The 15,866-nt window shown below is 45.9% G+C and overlaps 2 protein-coding genes across 3 annotated transcripts in view; one reads left to right on the forward strand and one right to left on the reverse strand.

Annotated features, from left to right (window-relative positions):
• Positions 1–285: 285 nt before the first annotated feature.
• On the reverse strand, positions 286–13,185 carry pcid2 (PCI domain containing 2). The gene is made up of 15 exons (XM_082163879.1): positions 13,088–13,185; positions 12,649–12,706; positions 12,448–12,537; positions 12,120–12,193; positions 11,935–12,002; positions 11,803–11,842; positions 11,473–11,527; positions 11,280–11,383; positions 10,744–10,819; positions 10,374–10,515; positions 1,715–1,815; positions 1,164–1,237; positions 947–1,072; positions 606–729; positions 286–485 (listed from the first exon to the last, which is right to left on the reverse strand). The coding sequence occupies exons 2-15, from the start codon at positions 12,682–12,684 to the stop codon at positions 396–398; spliced, it is 1,200 nt and encodes a 399-aa protein (XP_082020005.1). The 5' UTR covers positions 12,685–12,706; positions 13,088–13,185; the 3' UTR covers positions 286–395.
• Positions 13,186–13,776: 591 nt separating this feature from the next.
• cul4a (cullin 4A) overlaps positions 13,777–15,866 on the forward strand; it is a 20,354-nt gene continuing 18,264 nt past the window's right edge. For both annotated transcript variants that reach the window (XM_082163805.1, XM_082163806.1), the window contains exons 1-2: positions 13,777–14,171; positions 14,867–14,982. In XM_082163805.1, the coding sequence (XP_082019931.1) occupies positions 14,069–14,171; positions 14,867–14,982 (219 nt within the window). In that variant the 5' untranslated portion in view covers positions 13,777–14,068. The remainder of the gene's footprint in view (positions 14,172–14,866; positions 14,983–15,866) is intronic.

The raw sequence follows: 15,866 nt of genomic DNA on the forward strand, positions 1-15,866 counted from the left end.
GTTTTTAGTGATCTAGACAAAATATATTACCATCATGAGAATCGCTACTGAACATGAGAAATAACACAAGAAAACATTGATTATTGAAGTACGTTTTACAAGAAAATACTATTTCAGTCTTTCTACTAAACGTCACGTTTAATTCCATGTGTTACTTGCAGTTTCTTTGTAATTATTTGACTGACTTGTTTCACAGTAAATCCTACACCAGTTTTTTCCCAGTATAGTATATTTCCCAGGGTTAAGTATATTTGTCATGAGAATGTCACAATAAAAAAAAATAAGTACAAAACACTGTGACGTTTATTTGACAATCAATAAAAAACAAGGTCAAACACAGAATGAGAATGATACTGAGGAACGGTGGGTAACAGATGCATTCTGGGAGCTGATGTTCAGGACACGCTGGACAGTGGAGGGAACGGGTTCTGCTTGCTGACGACCAGCTTCTGGTGCTGATGGGAAATATAACCCTTGATGTGTCCCTGAGACGGAGAGAACACACAATATTAACAGCTAGAACCTTCAGAACCGCTCCACTGAGATAAAGCGCAAATCAAAGAGTAAAAAATAATGTTGTGTCAGCAGGAAGTGATGCGTCTCACCATGTAAATGAGGTTGGCCAGAATGCACTGCACTTCATCGATGTCCACGTCCTCCACCTTCATCATCCTCAGAGAAACCAGGAACGCATCCAGAGGAAGCTGATGAGTCCTCAGTAGATGATACCTGCACACACACATTTAAATCAGCGTGTGTGTGATGGGAAGGTTTAGGGGTCGGGTTTGTGTGTGTGTGTGTGTGTGTGTGTGTGTGTGTGTGTAATGGGTAGGTTTAGGGGTCGGGTTAGTGTGTGTGTGTGTGTGTGTGTGTGTGTGTGTGTGTGTGTGTATGTGTGATGGGTAGGTTTAGGGGTCGGGTTCGTGTGTGTGTGTTGTTCACTCACACTTTCTTAAAGAGGTTCCTGTATGTGATGATCTTCAGCTTCTCGAGGATGAGGAAGATCCCGCAGCGGATGAAGAAGGTCTCGTGTTTCACCAGCGCTTCATTGAGCAGCAAGAGGTTCCCCTCTCTGACACAGACACACACACAAGCAGAAGATGAGGATCGACAACAGTGTGTGTGTGCGTGTGTGTGTGTGTGTCTGTGTGTGTGTGTGTTACCTCACAGCCTTGGTGACGTCAGCGAACTGCATGAGGTCGTACTTCTTCAACAGCTGATGTGAGGGCATGTGACCCTGACAGACAAACACAAGCTGTGAACATTCTTTCCTGGATTCCATTTTAATGGTTAAATTAAATGTTAGTCATCAAAAATCCTGTCTAATTCATTGAAATCATAAAATGTACAGAATTTTTAATAAAATTAACATAACTTATTGAAAGTTTAACAAAGATTTAATTTTAGGTCCGTATGAAATATTGTATTTTTCCCAAATTCTGGATTTATTATTTAAAACAAATTATAAAAAATTGTGCTAATGAAATGAAGGCATACAATATTAATTTATTTGAGATATTTTAGATTAGATATTATTACTAAAATTACAAATGTATTATTAACTTATTATTATTATTACATTTACAAGTTACAAGATTCATAGATAATTTGCCAAATTGAGTGAGATTCTGTGTTATACAGTAAACTGTGTTTCTATGACTGGATAGTGTGTGTGTGTGTGTGTGTATGTGTGTGTATCCCAGTGACGTCGTACCAGCAGCATCTTGACGGGCAGAAGGTAAATCAGGATCAGCCTCTTGTTCCTCTGACAGGAGCGATGGCAGTGTGTGAAGGAGAAGGACAGACACTCCTCAGCTGGACACACAGACACACACAATGAGCTCCACAGATCAACAGCAGCGCTCTAACACACACACTGAGCTACACAGCTCACACTCGCTCGCACACTCGCTCTCACTCGCATGCACACTCGCTCTCACTCGCACGCTCTCACTCGCTCTCATTCAATCACTCGCACTCACACACACTCACTCTCTCTCTCTCTCACTCACTCTCACACTCACACTCACTCTCACTCTCACACTCACTCTCACACTCACTCTCACTCTCACACTCACTCTCACACTCACACTCACTCTCACTCTCACTCTCACTCTCACACTCACACTCACACTCACTCTCACACTCACACTCACACTCACACTCACTCTCACTCTCACACTCACTCTCACACTCACTCTCACACTCACACTCACACTCACTCTCACACTCACTCTCACACTCACTCTCACACTCACTCTCACTCTCACACTCACACTCACACTCACTCACACTCACACTCACACTCACACTCACACTCTCTCTCACTCTCACACTCTCTCTCACTCTCACTCTCACTCACTCTCACTCTCACACTCACTCTCACTCTCACTCACACTCTCACTCACACTCACTCTCACACTCACTCACACTCTCACACTCACTCTCACACTCACTCTCACACTCACTCTCACACTCACTCTCACACTCACACTCACTCTCACACTCACTCTCACACTCACTCTCACACTCACTCTCACACTCACTCTCACACTCACTCTCACACTCACACTCACTCTCACACTCACTCTCACACTCTCACTCTCACTCTCACACTCACTCTCAGACTCACTCTCACACTCACTCTCAGACTCACACTCACACACTCACTCTCACACTCACTCTCACACTCACTCTCACACTCACTCTCACACTCACTCTCACACTCACTCTCACTCTCACACTCACTCTCACACTCACTCTCACTCTCACACTCACTCTCACACTCACTCACTCTCACACTCTCTCACACTCTCTCACACTCTCTCACACTCTCTCACACTCACTCTCACTCTCACTCTCACACTCACTCTCACACTCACTCTCACACTCACTCTCACTCTCACACTCACTCTCACACTCACTCTCACACTCACTCTCACACTCACTCTCACACTCACTCTCACTCTCACACTCTCTCACACTCACACTCTCTCACTCTCTCACACACTCACTCTCACTCTCACACTCACTCTCACTCTCACACTCACTCACTCTCACACTCACTCTCACACTCACTCTCACTCTCACACTCACTCTCACTCTCACACTCACACTCACTCTCACACTCACTCTCACTCTCACACTCACACTCACTCACACTCACACTCACACTCTCTCTCACTCTCACACTCTCTCTCACTCTCACTCACTCTCACTCTCACTCTCACTCTCACACTCACACTCACTCTCACTCACACTCACTCTCACACTCACTCTCACACTCACTCTCACACTCACTCTCACACTCACTCTCACACTCACTCTCACACTCACTCTCACACTCACTCTCACTCTCACACTCACTCTCACTCTCACTCTCACTCTCACACTCACTCTCAGACTCACTCTCAGACTCACACTCACACACTCACTCTCACACTCACTCTCACACTCACTCTCACACTCACACTCACTCTCACACTCACTCTCACACTCTCTCACACTCTCTCACACTCACTCTCACTCACTCTCACACTCACTCTCACACTCACTCTCACACTCACTCTCACACTCACTCTCACACTCACTCTCACACTCACTCTCTCTCTCTCTCACTCACTCTCACACTCACTCTCACACTCACTCTCACTCTCACACTCACTCTCACTCTCACACTCACACTCACACTCACTCTCACTCTCACACTCACACTCACTCTCACACTCACACTCACACTCACACTCACTCTCACTCTCACACTCACACTCACTCTCACTCTCACACTCACTCTCACTCTCACACTCACACTCACTCTCACACTCACTCTCACACTCACTCTCACTCTCACTCTCACACTCACACTCACACTCACACTCACTCACACTCACACTCTCTCTCACTCTCACACTCTCTCTCACTCTCACTCTCTCTCACACTCACTCTCACTCTCACTCTCACACTCACTCTCACTCACTCTCACTCTCACTCTCACTCACACTCACACTCACACTCACTCTCACACTCACACTCACTCTCACTCTCACACTCACTCACACTCTCACACTCACTCTCACACTCACTCTCACACTCACTCTCACACTCACTCTCACACTCACTCTCACACTCACACTCACTCTCACTCTCACACTCACACTCACTCTCACACTCACTCTCACACTCTCACTCTCACACTCACTCTCAGACTCACTCTCACACTCACTCTCAGACTCACACTCACACACTCACTCTCACACTCACTCTCACACTCACTCTCACTCTCACACTCACTCTCACACTCACTCTCACACTCACTCTCACACTCACTCTCACTCTCACACTCACTCTCACACTCACTCTCACACTCACTCTCACACTCACTCACTCTCACACTCTCTCACACTCTCTCACACTCACTCTCACTCTCACTCTCACACTCACTCTCACACTCACTCTCACTCTCACACTCACTCTCACACTCACTCTCACACTCACTCTCACACTCACTCTCACACTCACTCTCACACTCACTCTCACACTCACTCTCACACTCACTCTCACACTCACTCTCACTCTCACACTCACTCTCACACTCACACTCTCTCACTCTCTCACACACTCACTCTCACTCTCACACTCTCACACTCACTCTCACACTCACTCTCACACTCACTCTCACACTCACTCTCACTCTCACACTCACTCTCACTCTCACACTCACTCTCACTCTCACTCTCACTCTCACACTCACACTCACTCACACTCACACTCACACTCTCTCTCACTCTCACACTCTCTCTCACTCTCACTCACTCTCACTCTCACTCTCACACTCACTCTCACTCACTCTCACTCTCACACTCACTCTCACACTCACTCTCACACTCACTCACACTCACTCTCACACTCACTCTCACACTCACTCTCACACTCACTCTCACACTCACACTCACTCTCACACTCACTCTCACTCTCACACTCACTCTCACACTCACTCTCACTCTCACACTCACTCTCAGACTCACTCTCAGACTCACACTCACACACTCACTCTCACACTCACTCTCACACTCACTCTCACACTCACTCTCACACTCACTCTCACACTCACTCACTCTCACACTCTCTCACACTCTCTCACACTCACTCTCACACTCACACTCACTCTCACACTCACTCTCACTCTCTCACTCTCTCACTCACTCTCACACTCACTCACTCTCACTCTCACACTCACTCTCACACTCACTCTCACACTCACTCTCACACTCACTCTCACACTCACTCTCACACTCACTCTCACACTCACTCTCACACTCACACTCACTCTCACACTCACTCTCACACTCACTCTCACACTCACTCTCTCTCACTCTCACTCTCTCACACACTCACTCTCACACTCACTCTCACACTCACTCTCACTCTCACTCTCACACTCACTCTCACTCTCACACTCACACTCACTCACTCTCACACTCACACTCACTCACTCTCACACTCTCTCACACTCTCTCACACTCACTCTCACACTCACTCTCACACTCACACTCACACTCACTCACTCTCACACTCACTCTCACTCTCACACTCACTCACTCTCACACTCACTCTCACACTCACTCTCACACTCACTCTCACACTCACTCTCACACTCACTCTCACACTCACTCTCACACTCACTCTCACACTCACTCTCACACTCACTCTCACACTCACTCTCTCTCACTCTCACTCTCTCACACACTCACTCTCACTCTCACACTCACTCTCACACTCACTCTCACTCTCACTCTCACACTCACTCTCACACTCTCTCACACTCACTCTCACTCTCACACTCACTCTCACACTCACTCTCACACTCACTCTCACACTCACTCACTCTCACACTCACTCTCACTCTCACACTCACTCTCACACTCACTCTCACACTCACTCTCACACTCACTCTCACACTCACTCTCACACTCACACTCACACTCACTCTCACTCTCACACTCACTCTCACACTCACTCTCAAACTCACTCTCACACTCACTCACACTCACTCACTCTCACACTCACTCTCACACTCACTCTCACACTCACTCTCACACTCACTCTCACACTCACTCTCACACTCACTCTCACACTCACTCTCACACTCACTCTCACACTCACACTCACTCTCACACTCACTCTCACACTCACTCTCACACTCACTCTCACACTCACTCTCACTCTCTCTCACACTCACTCTGACACTCACTCTCACACTCACACTCACTCTCACACTCACTCTCACTCACTCACTCACTCACTCACTCGCTCTCACGCACACTCGCTCTCACTCGCACGCTCTCACTCGCTCTCATTCACTCACTCTCACTCACACTCACTCTCACTCTCACTCTCACTCTCTCTCACACTCACTCTGACACTCACTCTCACACTCACACTCACTCTCACACTCACTCTCACTCACTCACTCACTCACTCACTCACTCACTCTCACGCACACTCGCTCTCACTCGCTCTCATTCACTCACTCGCTCTCATTCACTCACTCTCTCTCACACTCACTCTCTCTCACACTCACTCTCACACTCACTCTCACACTCACTCTCACACTCACTCTCACACTCACTCTCACACTCACACTCACACTCACTCTCACACTCACACTCACTCTCACACTCACTCTCACACTCACTCTCACACTCACTCTCACACTCACTCTCACACTCACACTCACTCTCACACTCACACTCACTCTCACACTCACTCTCACACTCACTCTCACACTCTCTCACTCTCACTCTCACACTCACTCTCACACTCACTCTCACTCACTCTCACACTCACTCTCACACTCACACTCACTCTCACACTCACTCTCACACTCACTCTCACACTCACTCTCACACTCACTCTCACTCTCACTCTCACTCTCACACTCACTCTCACACTCACTCTCACACTCACTCTCACACTCTCTCACTCTCACACTCACTCTCACACTCACTCTCACACTCACTCTCACACTCACTCTCACACTCACTCTCACACTCACTCTCACACTCACTCTCACACTCACTCTCACACTCACTCTCACTCTCACTCACTCTCACACTCACTCTCACACTCACACTCACACTCACTCTCACACTCTCTCACACTCACTCTCACACTCACACTCACTCTCACTCTCACACTCACACTCACTCTCACACTCTCTCACTCTCACTCTCACACTCACTCTCACTCTCACACTCACTCTCACACTCACTCTCACTCTCACACTCACTCTCACACTCACTCTCACACTCACTCACACACTCACTCACACACTCACTCACACACTCACTCACACACTCACTCACACTCACACTCACACTCACTCTCACACTCACACTCTCACACACTCACTCTCACACTCACACTCACTCTCACACTCACACTCACTCTCACACTCACTCTCACTCTCACTCTCACACTCACACTCACTCTCACACTCACTCTCACTCTCACTCTCACACTCACACTCACTCTCACACTCACACTCACACTCACTCTCACACTCACACTCACTCTCACTCTCACACTCACACTCACTCTCACACTCACACTCACTCTCACACTCACTCTCACACTCACTCTCACACTCACTCTCACACTCACTCTCACACTCACTCTCACTCTCACTCTCACTCTCACACTCACTCTCACTCTCTCACTCTCACACTCACTCTCACTCTCACACTCACTCTCACACTCACTCTCACACTCACTCTCACTCTCACTCTCACACTCACTCTCACACTCACTCTCACACTCACACTCACACTCACACTCACACTCACTCTCACACTCACACTCACACTCACACTCACTCTCACACTCACTCTCACACTCACACTCACTCTCACTCTCACACTCACTCTCACACTCACTCTCACACTCACTCTCACTCTCACACTCACTCTCACACTCACTCTCACTCTCACACTCACTCTCACACTCACTCTCACACTCACTCTCACACTCTCTCACTCTCACACTCTCTCACTCTCACACTCTCTCACAGTCACTCTCACTCTCACTCTCACACTCACTCTCACACTCACTCACACTCACTCACACTCACTCTCACACTCACTCTCACACTCACTCTCACACTCACTCTCACACTCACACTCACTCTCACTCACTCACTCACTCACTCACTCTCACGCACACTCGCTCTCACTCGCACGCTCTCACTCGCTCTCATTCACTCACTCTCTCTCACACTCACTCACTCTCACACTCACTCTCACACTCACTCTCACACTCACTCTCACACTCACTCTCACACTCACTCTCACACTCACTCTCACTCACTCTCACTCACTCACTCACTCTCACACTCACTCTCACACTCACTCTCACACTCACTCTCACACTCACTCTCACACTCACTCTCACACTCACTCTCACACTCACTCTCTCACTCACTCTCTCACACTCACACTCACACTCACTCTCACACTCACTCTCACTCACTCACTCACTCACTCTCACGCACACTCGCTCTCACTCGCACGCTCTCACTCGCTCTCATTCACTCACTCTCTCTCACACTCACACACACTCACTCTCACACTCACTCTCACACTCACTCTCACACTCACTCTCACACTCACTCTCACTCTCACACTCACTCTCACACTCACTCTCACACTCACTCTCACACTCACTCTCACACTCACTCTCACACTCACTCTCACTCTCACACTCACTCTCACACTCACTCTCACACTCACTCTCACTCTCACTCTCACACTCACACTCACACTCACTCTCACACTCACACTCACACTCACACTCACACTCACTCTCACACTCACACTCACTCTCACTCTCACTCTCACACTCACACTCACTCTCACTCTCACACTCACACTCACACTCACTCTCACTCTCACACTCACTCTCACACTCACACTCTCTCACTCTCACACTCTCTCACAGTCACTCTCACTCTCACTCTCACACTCACTCTCACACTCACTCTCACTCTCACTCTCACTCACTCTCACACTCACTCTCACACTCACTCTCACACTCACTCTCACACTCACTCTCACACTCACACTCACACTCACACTCACTCTCACTCTCACACTCTCTCACACTCACTCTCACACTCACTCTCACACTCACACTCACTCTCACACTCACACTCACACTCACACTCACACTCACTCTCACTCTCACACTCACACTCACTCTCACTCTCACACTCACACTCACTCTCACTCTCACACTCACTCTCACACTCACTCTCACACTCACTCTCACACTCTCTCACTCTCACACTCTCTCACAGTCACTCTCACTCTCACTCTCACACTCACTCTCACACTCACTCTCACTCTCACTCTCACACTCACTCTCACTCACTCTCACACTCACTCTCACACTCACTCTCACACTCACTCTCACACTCACACTCACACTCACACTCACACTCACTCTCACACTCACTCTCACACTCACTCTCACTCTCTCACTCTCACACTCTCTCACACTCACTCTCACACTCACTCTCACACTCACTCTCACACTCACTCTCACTCTCACTCTCACACTCACACTCACACTCACTCTCACACTCACTCTCACACTCTCTCACTCTCACACTCTCTCACACTCTCACACTCACTCTCACACTCACTCTCACACTCACTCTCACACTCACTCTCACTCTCACACTCACTCTCACACTCACTCTCACTCTCACACTCACACTCACTCTCACTCTCACACTCACTCTCACACTCACACTCACTCTCACTCTCACACTCTCTCACACTCACTCTCACACTCACTCTCACTCTCACACTCACTCTCACTCTCACACTCACTCTCACACTCACACTCACACTCACTCTCACACTCACTCTCACACTCACTCTCACTCTCACTCTCACACTCACTCTCACTCTCACACTCACTCTCACACTCACACTCACACTCACTCTCACACTCACTCTCACACTCACTCTCACACTCACTCTCACACTCACTCTCACACTCACTCACTCTCACACTCCACTCTCACACTCACTCTCACACTCACTCTCACACTCACTCACTCTCACACTCGCTCTCACTCTCACTCTCACACTCACTCTCACACTCACTCTCACACTCACTCACTCTCACACTCACACTCACACTCACACTCACTCTCACACTCACTCTCACACTCACTCTCACACTCACTCTCACACTCACTCTCACTCTCACACTCACTCTCACACTCACTCTCACACTCACTCTCACACTCACTCTCACACACTCACTCTCACACACTCACTCTCACACACTCACTCTCTCACACTCACCTGGTTTGAAGTCGCTGTCGAACATGGCCTTCCTGCCCACGTAGTATCTGTAAGTGACGCGCTGGGCGGTGGTGTATTCGTCCTTCATGCTGGAGCTCTCGATGGCGCGGATCAGAGGCTTACACAGGTGCAGCTTATTGATCTGAATATATTAGAATAAACATATGTTAATATTAGTTAATAAAAACACAACTGATCATTGTTAGTTCAGGTCTATTAAATTATACTAACAGAGACAACTTTTGATTTTAATAATGTATTAGTAAATGTTGAGATTTACATTAACTACAATGAAGTATTTTTCATTAGTTCATGTTAAACTTTATTGTAAAGTGTTACCAGAATATTAATAAAAACTCTGAACTCTTACTTTGAAATAGATCTTGAAGAGCTGATTGATCAGAAACAACATTCCCCATCTCTTCGAGTCATCGATCCCAGTGCGACTGAAACAAACACAAGTACACATCACATGCCTTTAGTTCTACAGTACTTCTATAGTATATCTAGTGCTTCCATAGTATAGTATAGTATAGTATAGAATAGTATTTATGCAGTGCTCTATACAGTTCAGACTGATTCAATGCAACAGCTGATTGACAACAAGTGTGAAAGTTCGCTCAGTTTGTTTTATGCAACACAAACATGTTGTTTTGATACCGTGTATAAATAAGATATCCAAAAAGTAGAACTTTTATTCATCAAGGATTGACAGTAAAGATATTAATAATGCTCTGTCATGAAAACTCATTTGGCATGGTAATGGATACGACAATATTGATGTGTTTGATCTAGGGGGAATAGATCTGCTGCTGCTGCTATAATATTAATACTGTAATATACTTTCATAATTCTTTTGTCCTGTTAAGGCTACTTCTGTAATGTTTTATTAATGTAATAACTCACTTGTCGTTGGCACAGACTCTGAAGCAGCTCATCAACTGATCCGCTGCTTTCTCCAGCATGTCTCCAACATTCCCCTTCCCCTTCACCTGCAGCTGCTGCTCCGCCTACACACACACACACACACACACACACACGCACGCGTCGTGAGACGCTGCATCTGTTGCAGATCCACAGATGAATGAGTTCCACTCACATTATTGGCAAATATCCTGAGGTCGAGGGTCACGGCAAACATGATCGGCAGAGCCCTGAAAACACAGCAATCAGAGACTGTCACTGTGTTTATGGTCTGACCCAGAACTGCTACATACAAATAAAATAAAAAAATACATACAAAAAACGTTGCAATGGATTAAGACGATCAAAATAAACATTTTCTTTTTTCAAATGTTTCAAAATATTGTTTTTTGCAGATATAACCATTTAAATTAAATTATAGCACCTTGTGCGTTCCGGGTCAGTTTTGACCCGGGTATCAACTCTATTTTTTCTTAACAACACAATTCCATAAGCCGCATCTCACCAGTTCTCCTCTTTATGAGCCTGAAACGCCCGCAGAAATGATGTTCAGCTGCGTTAAGGTCACACACACCAAACACTCTCCACACACACACGAGTGCACTGCATCACACTAGAAGATCCTGAGTAAAAGGATATTGAACCACCACCGTCTGGCATTTGTAGGCCTCCACAAAGTCATGATTGGACACAGCGTACGTGCACCTGTAGCGGAAGAGACGAGACGCCTGTGAGTGTGAACACACACACACACACACACCTGCAGAGGAAGAGACGAGACGCCTGTGAGTGTGAACACACACACACGATGAAAAATCGCACCTGAGGTGAGCGGCCACCATCTCGTCGTACGGCGGCTCCAGCAGCTGCTGACACTTCTCCTCCGGACTGGACAGCTGTGACACACACACACACACATTAGTAATCATGCATCTGTGAGCTTCACACACACACACACACTCACTCACTCACTCACTCACTCACTCACTCACTCACTCACTCACTCACTCACTCACTCTCTCTCTCTCTCTCTCTCTCTCTCTCTCTCTCTCTCTCTCTCTCTCTCTCAAACACACACACACACTCTCTCTCTCTCTCTCTCTCTCTCTCTCTCTCTCTCACACACACACACACACACACACACACACACCTGCAGGCGAGGGTTGGCCACATGCGGGTGTTTGAAGGACAGCATCTCTGCACAGAACGGCCCATCTCTGTTGTCTATGGCCTCCAGAACCTTCCAGAACAAAAACACACACACACACACACACACACACACACACACACACACACATTATAGCAGAAGAGGATCTCCAGTGACCCCTCACACGGCAGTGCACGGCCTCACCTGCTGCAGGTACTGATTGAGTGTGATGTGCGCCATCCTGACCTCTGACCCAGTGCAGCTGAAACAAGAGCACACACACACACACACACACACACACACACACACACACACACACACACACACACACACACACTCAGTGTTTATAATGTCGCCTAGTGACACACTCAGCAGAAATGCTGCTGTCTACAGTAAAACACACTCTACGACACACTAGCAGAACACGAAGGCCATCCAGTGCGCTGTAAAGTCCAGAAGTGAAGTGTGTAGTATGCGCTGTGAAAACACTAGATGTGTGTGAGAAACCTTCGATCTAGCGCAGCTGCTAATCCATTCACTCATTTACAGATTATTCGAGACGCGTTATTACGTGTATATATGCGTTATAAACATTATATTATACAAGCGACTTAATTGAAATAACTATTTTTTATTTATTTACCCAAATCAACTCACATCCCTTTACGCGCGTGCTTGGCTTCACTGCAGAGCCCGCTGACGTCACGCCAGCACTTCCTGTTTACACCAGTGAACACGCAGTTTTGGAGTCCATTCTGCACTTTCCACAAATGGAAATATTAATAAACTACCTCAGTTTTAAAGCAACATTAAAGATCGGGTATTTCTCGATTTAACTGGCATTTCAAATTGTGGTTTATTATAACACGATTCTGCTATGTAATTAAAAGGTTTAGCTGAAGAAAACATATGAAGACTAACTAACGTTACTGTGATAAAGTTTGTCAACAATAACAATATTTTAGTCAGTTGAACTTGTTATTATGACGTAAAAAGTCGAAATTGTGTCTTAAAAGTCATATTTATGAGATAAAAAAGTTTAAATGATGACATACTAAGACATACTTATATAAAGTATAAAAGGGTTTTTTAATTATTTTTTTAAAGTCGTTATGAAATAAAAAATGGAAACGATCACATAGTAAGTCATACATATAACCAAAAAGGCCAAGATAAAAAGTCGAAATCATGACATAAAAGTCCAACTTCTGGCGTAAAGTCATGGTTTCGAGTTTTATTTTTATTTCATTATTTAAATCTCTGTTTTATTCTGTAGAAGTTTCTTTGAAGCGAGGTGTGTGTTTGTCTGTCTGCTGATTCCCCGGCGGCAGATTCGCTGTTTGTTTGCCATCTTGTTATGCAGTTAGCCGCGGCGCGGATCAGTCAGAGTGAATATGGAGTAAATATGATTATTATCTGATGAATATCTGCTCATGTGTGTGTAGGCGTGTGTCGTGTCGATCCACAGCAGAAGCCGAACTCACTCCACGAGGGTTTGGAGCCGCTTCCATGGCTCAGGTTCTAGTTTGGCTGTGTGTTTTGATAGCTAACAGCTAACAGTGATCGAGTCACTCTCTGCGTTTATGATATTTCATGTGTGAATGATATTAACCAAGATCAAATTATGGCAGAAGACATTCAGCACAATCAGAAATCAAACTTTAATGGACTCACCAAACCAGCCAAAGCAGGAGCGTCTAAGAAACTGATCATAAAGAACTTTAAAGGTGAGTTTCACTCAACTAGAACTAACGTTAGTGATGAATCTGTGTGTCACAGTCGCAGGAAGCTTGTTCATATCTGTCAGATACTAGTGAAATCAAACTATATATTAAACAATATGGTGTGTTGTGTGTGTGTGTGTGTGTGTGTGTGTGTGTGTGTGTGTGTGTGTGTGTGTGTTTGTTTGTGTGTGTTTGTTTGTTTGTTTCTGTGTCTGGATGTTTGTGTGTGTGTGTGTTTGTTTGTTTGTGTGTGTTTTTCTGTGGTTGTGTGTGTGTGTGTGTGTGTGTGTGTTTGTTTGTTTCTCTGTGTGTGTGTGTGTGTGTGTGTGTGTGTGTGTGTGTGTGTGTGTGTGTGTGTGTGTGTGTGTGTGTGTGTGTGTGTGTTTGTTTGTTTCTCTGTGTGTGTGTGTGTGTGTGTGTGTGTGTGTGTGTGTGTTTGTTTGTTTGTTTGTTTGTTTGTTTGTTTGTTTGTTTCTGTGTCTGGATGTTTGTTTGTGTGTGTTTTTCTGTGGTTGTGTGTGTGTGTGTGTGTGTGTGTGTGTGTGTGTGTGTTTGTTTGTTTGTTTGTTTGTTTCTGTGTGTGTGTGTGTGTGTGTGTGTGTGTTTGTTTGTTTGTTTGTTTCTGTGTCTGGATGTTTGTTTGTGTGTGTTTTTCTGTGGTTGTGTGTGTGTGTGTGTGTGTGTGTGTGTGTTCACAGACAGACCGAAGTTGACTGACAGCTACACTGAGGACACGTGGCTGAAGCTGAGAGATGCTGTGGGAGCGATTCAGAACAGCACCTCCATCCAGTATAACCTGGAGGAACTCTACCAGGTGTGTGTACTTAATGAATACAATATCACAAAGATATAAATTAGATAAACAGTGCTTCCCAGTTACAGGAATTTAATAAAGTAATGCTGAGTTCTCACTGCACGATTTTCTAAGTAGTCGGGTCACTGTTCTTTTCATCTGGGGTAACATTCAGTCACTGGTGTGTGTGTGTGTGTGTGTGTGTGTGTGCACACAACCGCAAACTACGTTTCACAACCAAACACACGCGAGAAATGATACGGAAATAACGCAAGATCACGCGTGTGCGTGAGACCCAAATTGTTATTTAAAACGACATCCTGCAAGAAGATTTGCGATCCAAATTGTCTGTGCGCTGATTTGCAGCGAAAAGGAGAAGAAAAAAACAGATTATGCAGGTGGGAATGTTTGGGGAGACGAGAGCAAGGATTATGTTTCTGCAAAGAGAGGTGGGGGTAAATAAATAATTTTACGATGTGCAGCTGCAATGTTTGTGCTTTGTTTCTGTATTAAAATACTGATATTCTGGTCCATAACTCCTCCCGCTGTCCTGTATCTTACTCTCTCATTGGCTGTCGGTCATCACCGGTGTAGTTTTCAGTCAGAACACATTCACACCGCAGGATTTTGAGTTCTCTCAGATCGCGTGAACAAGCACCGATTTGCCTATGATTTCGTCTGCGATCTCACAAAACCTGTTGGCGAGCGAAAATCAGGCCTAAAATCGTTCAGTGTGAACTCGGCATAAGCAGATGTAAAATAACACTGCGTAGTCTTCACTGTATAAATTAAACATCCTTATTAATGAATCATTATTAAAGTTATTCAGTCAAGAGCAGTGAGAGATTTCTTTGTCGTTTGTTGTTTGATTAACATTAAAAACACAGACAGCATCAGGAATATTA

This window comes from Leuciscus leuciscus, assembly GCF_965113295.1.
Source record: "Leuciscus leuciscus genome assembly, chromosome: 3".
Classification (NCBI taxonomy): Eukaryota; Metazoa; Chordata; class Actinopteri; order Cypriniformes; family Leuciscidae; genus Leuciscus; species Leuciscus leuciscus.

Coding starts and splice junctions, on each gene's coding strand:
- pcid2 (XM_082163879.1), bottom strand. CDS start 12,684: ATGGCGCACATCACACTCAATCAGTACCTGCAGCAG. Junction 10,820..11,279: donor AGAGTCTGTGCCAACGACAA/GTGAGTTATTAC, acceptor TGTTTGTTTCAG/TCGCACTGGGATCGATGACT. Junction 1,073..1,163: donor GACGTCACCAAGGCTGTGAG/GTAACACACACA, acceptor TGTCTGTGTCAG/AGAGGGGAACCTCTTGCTGC.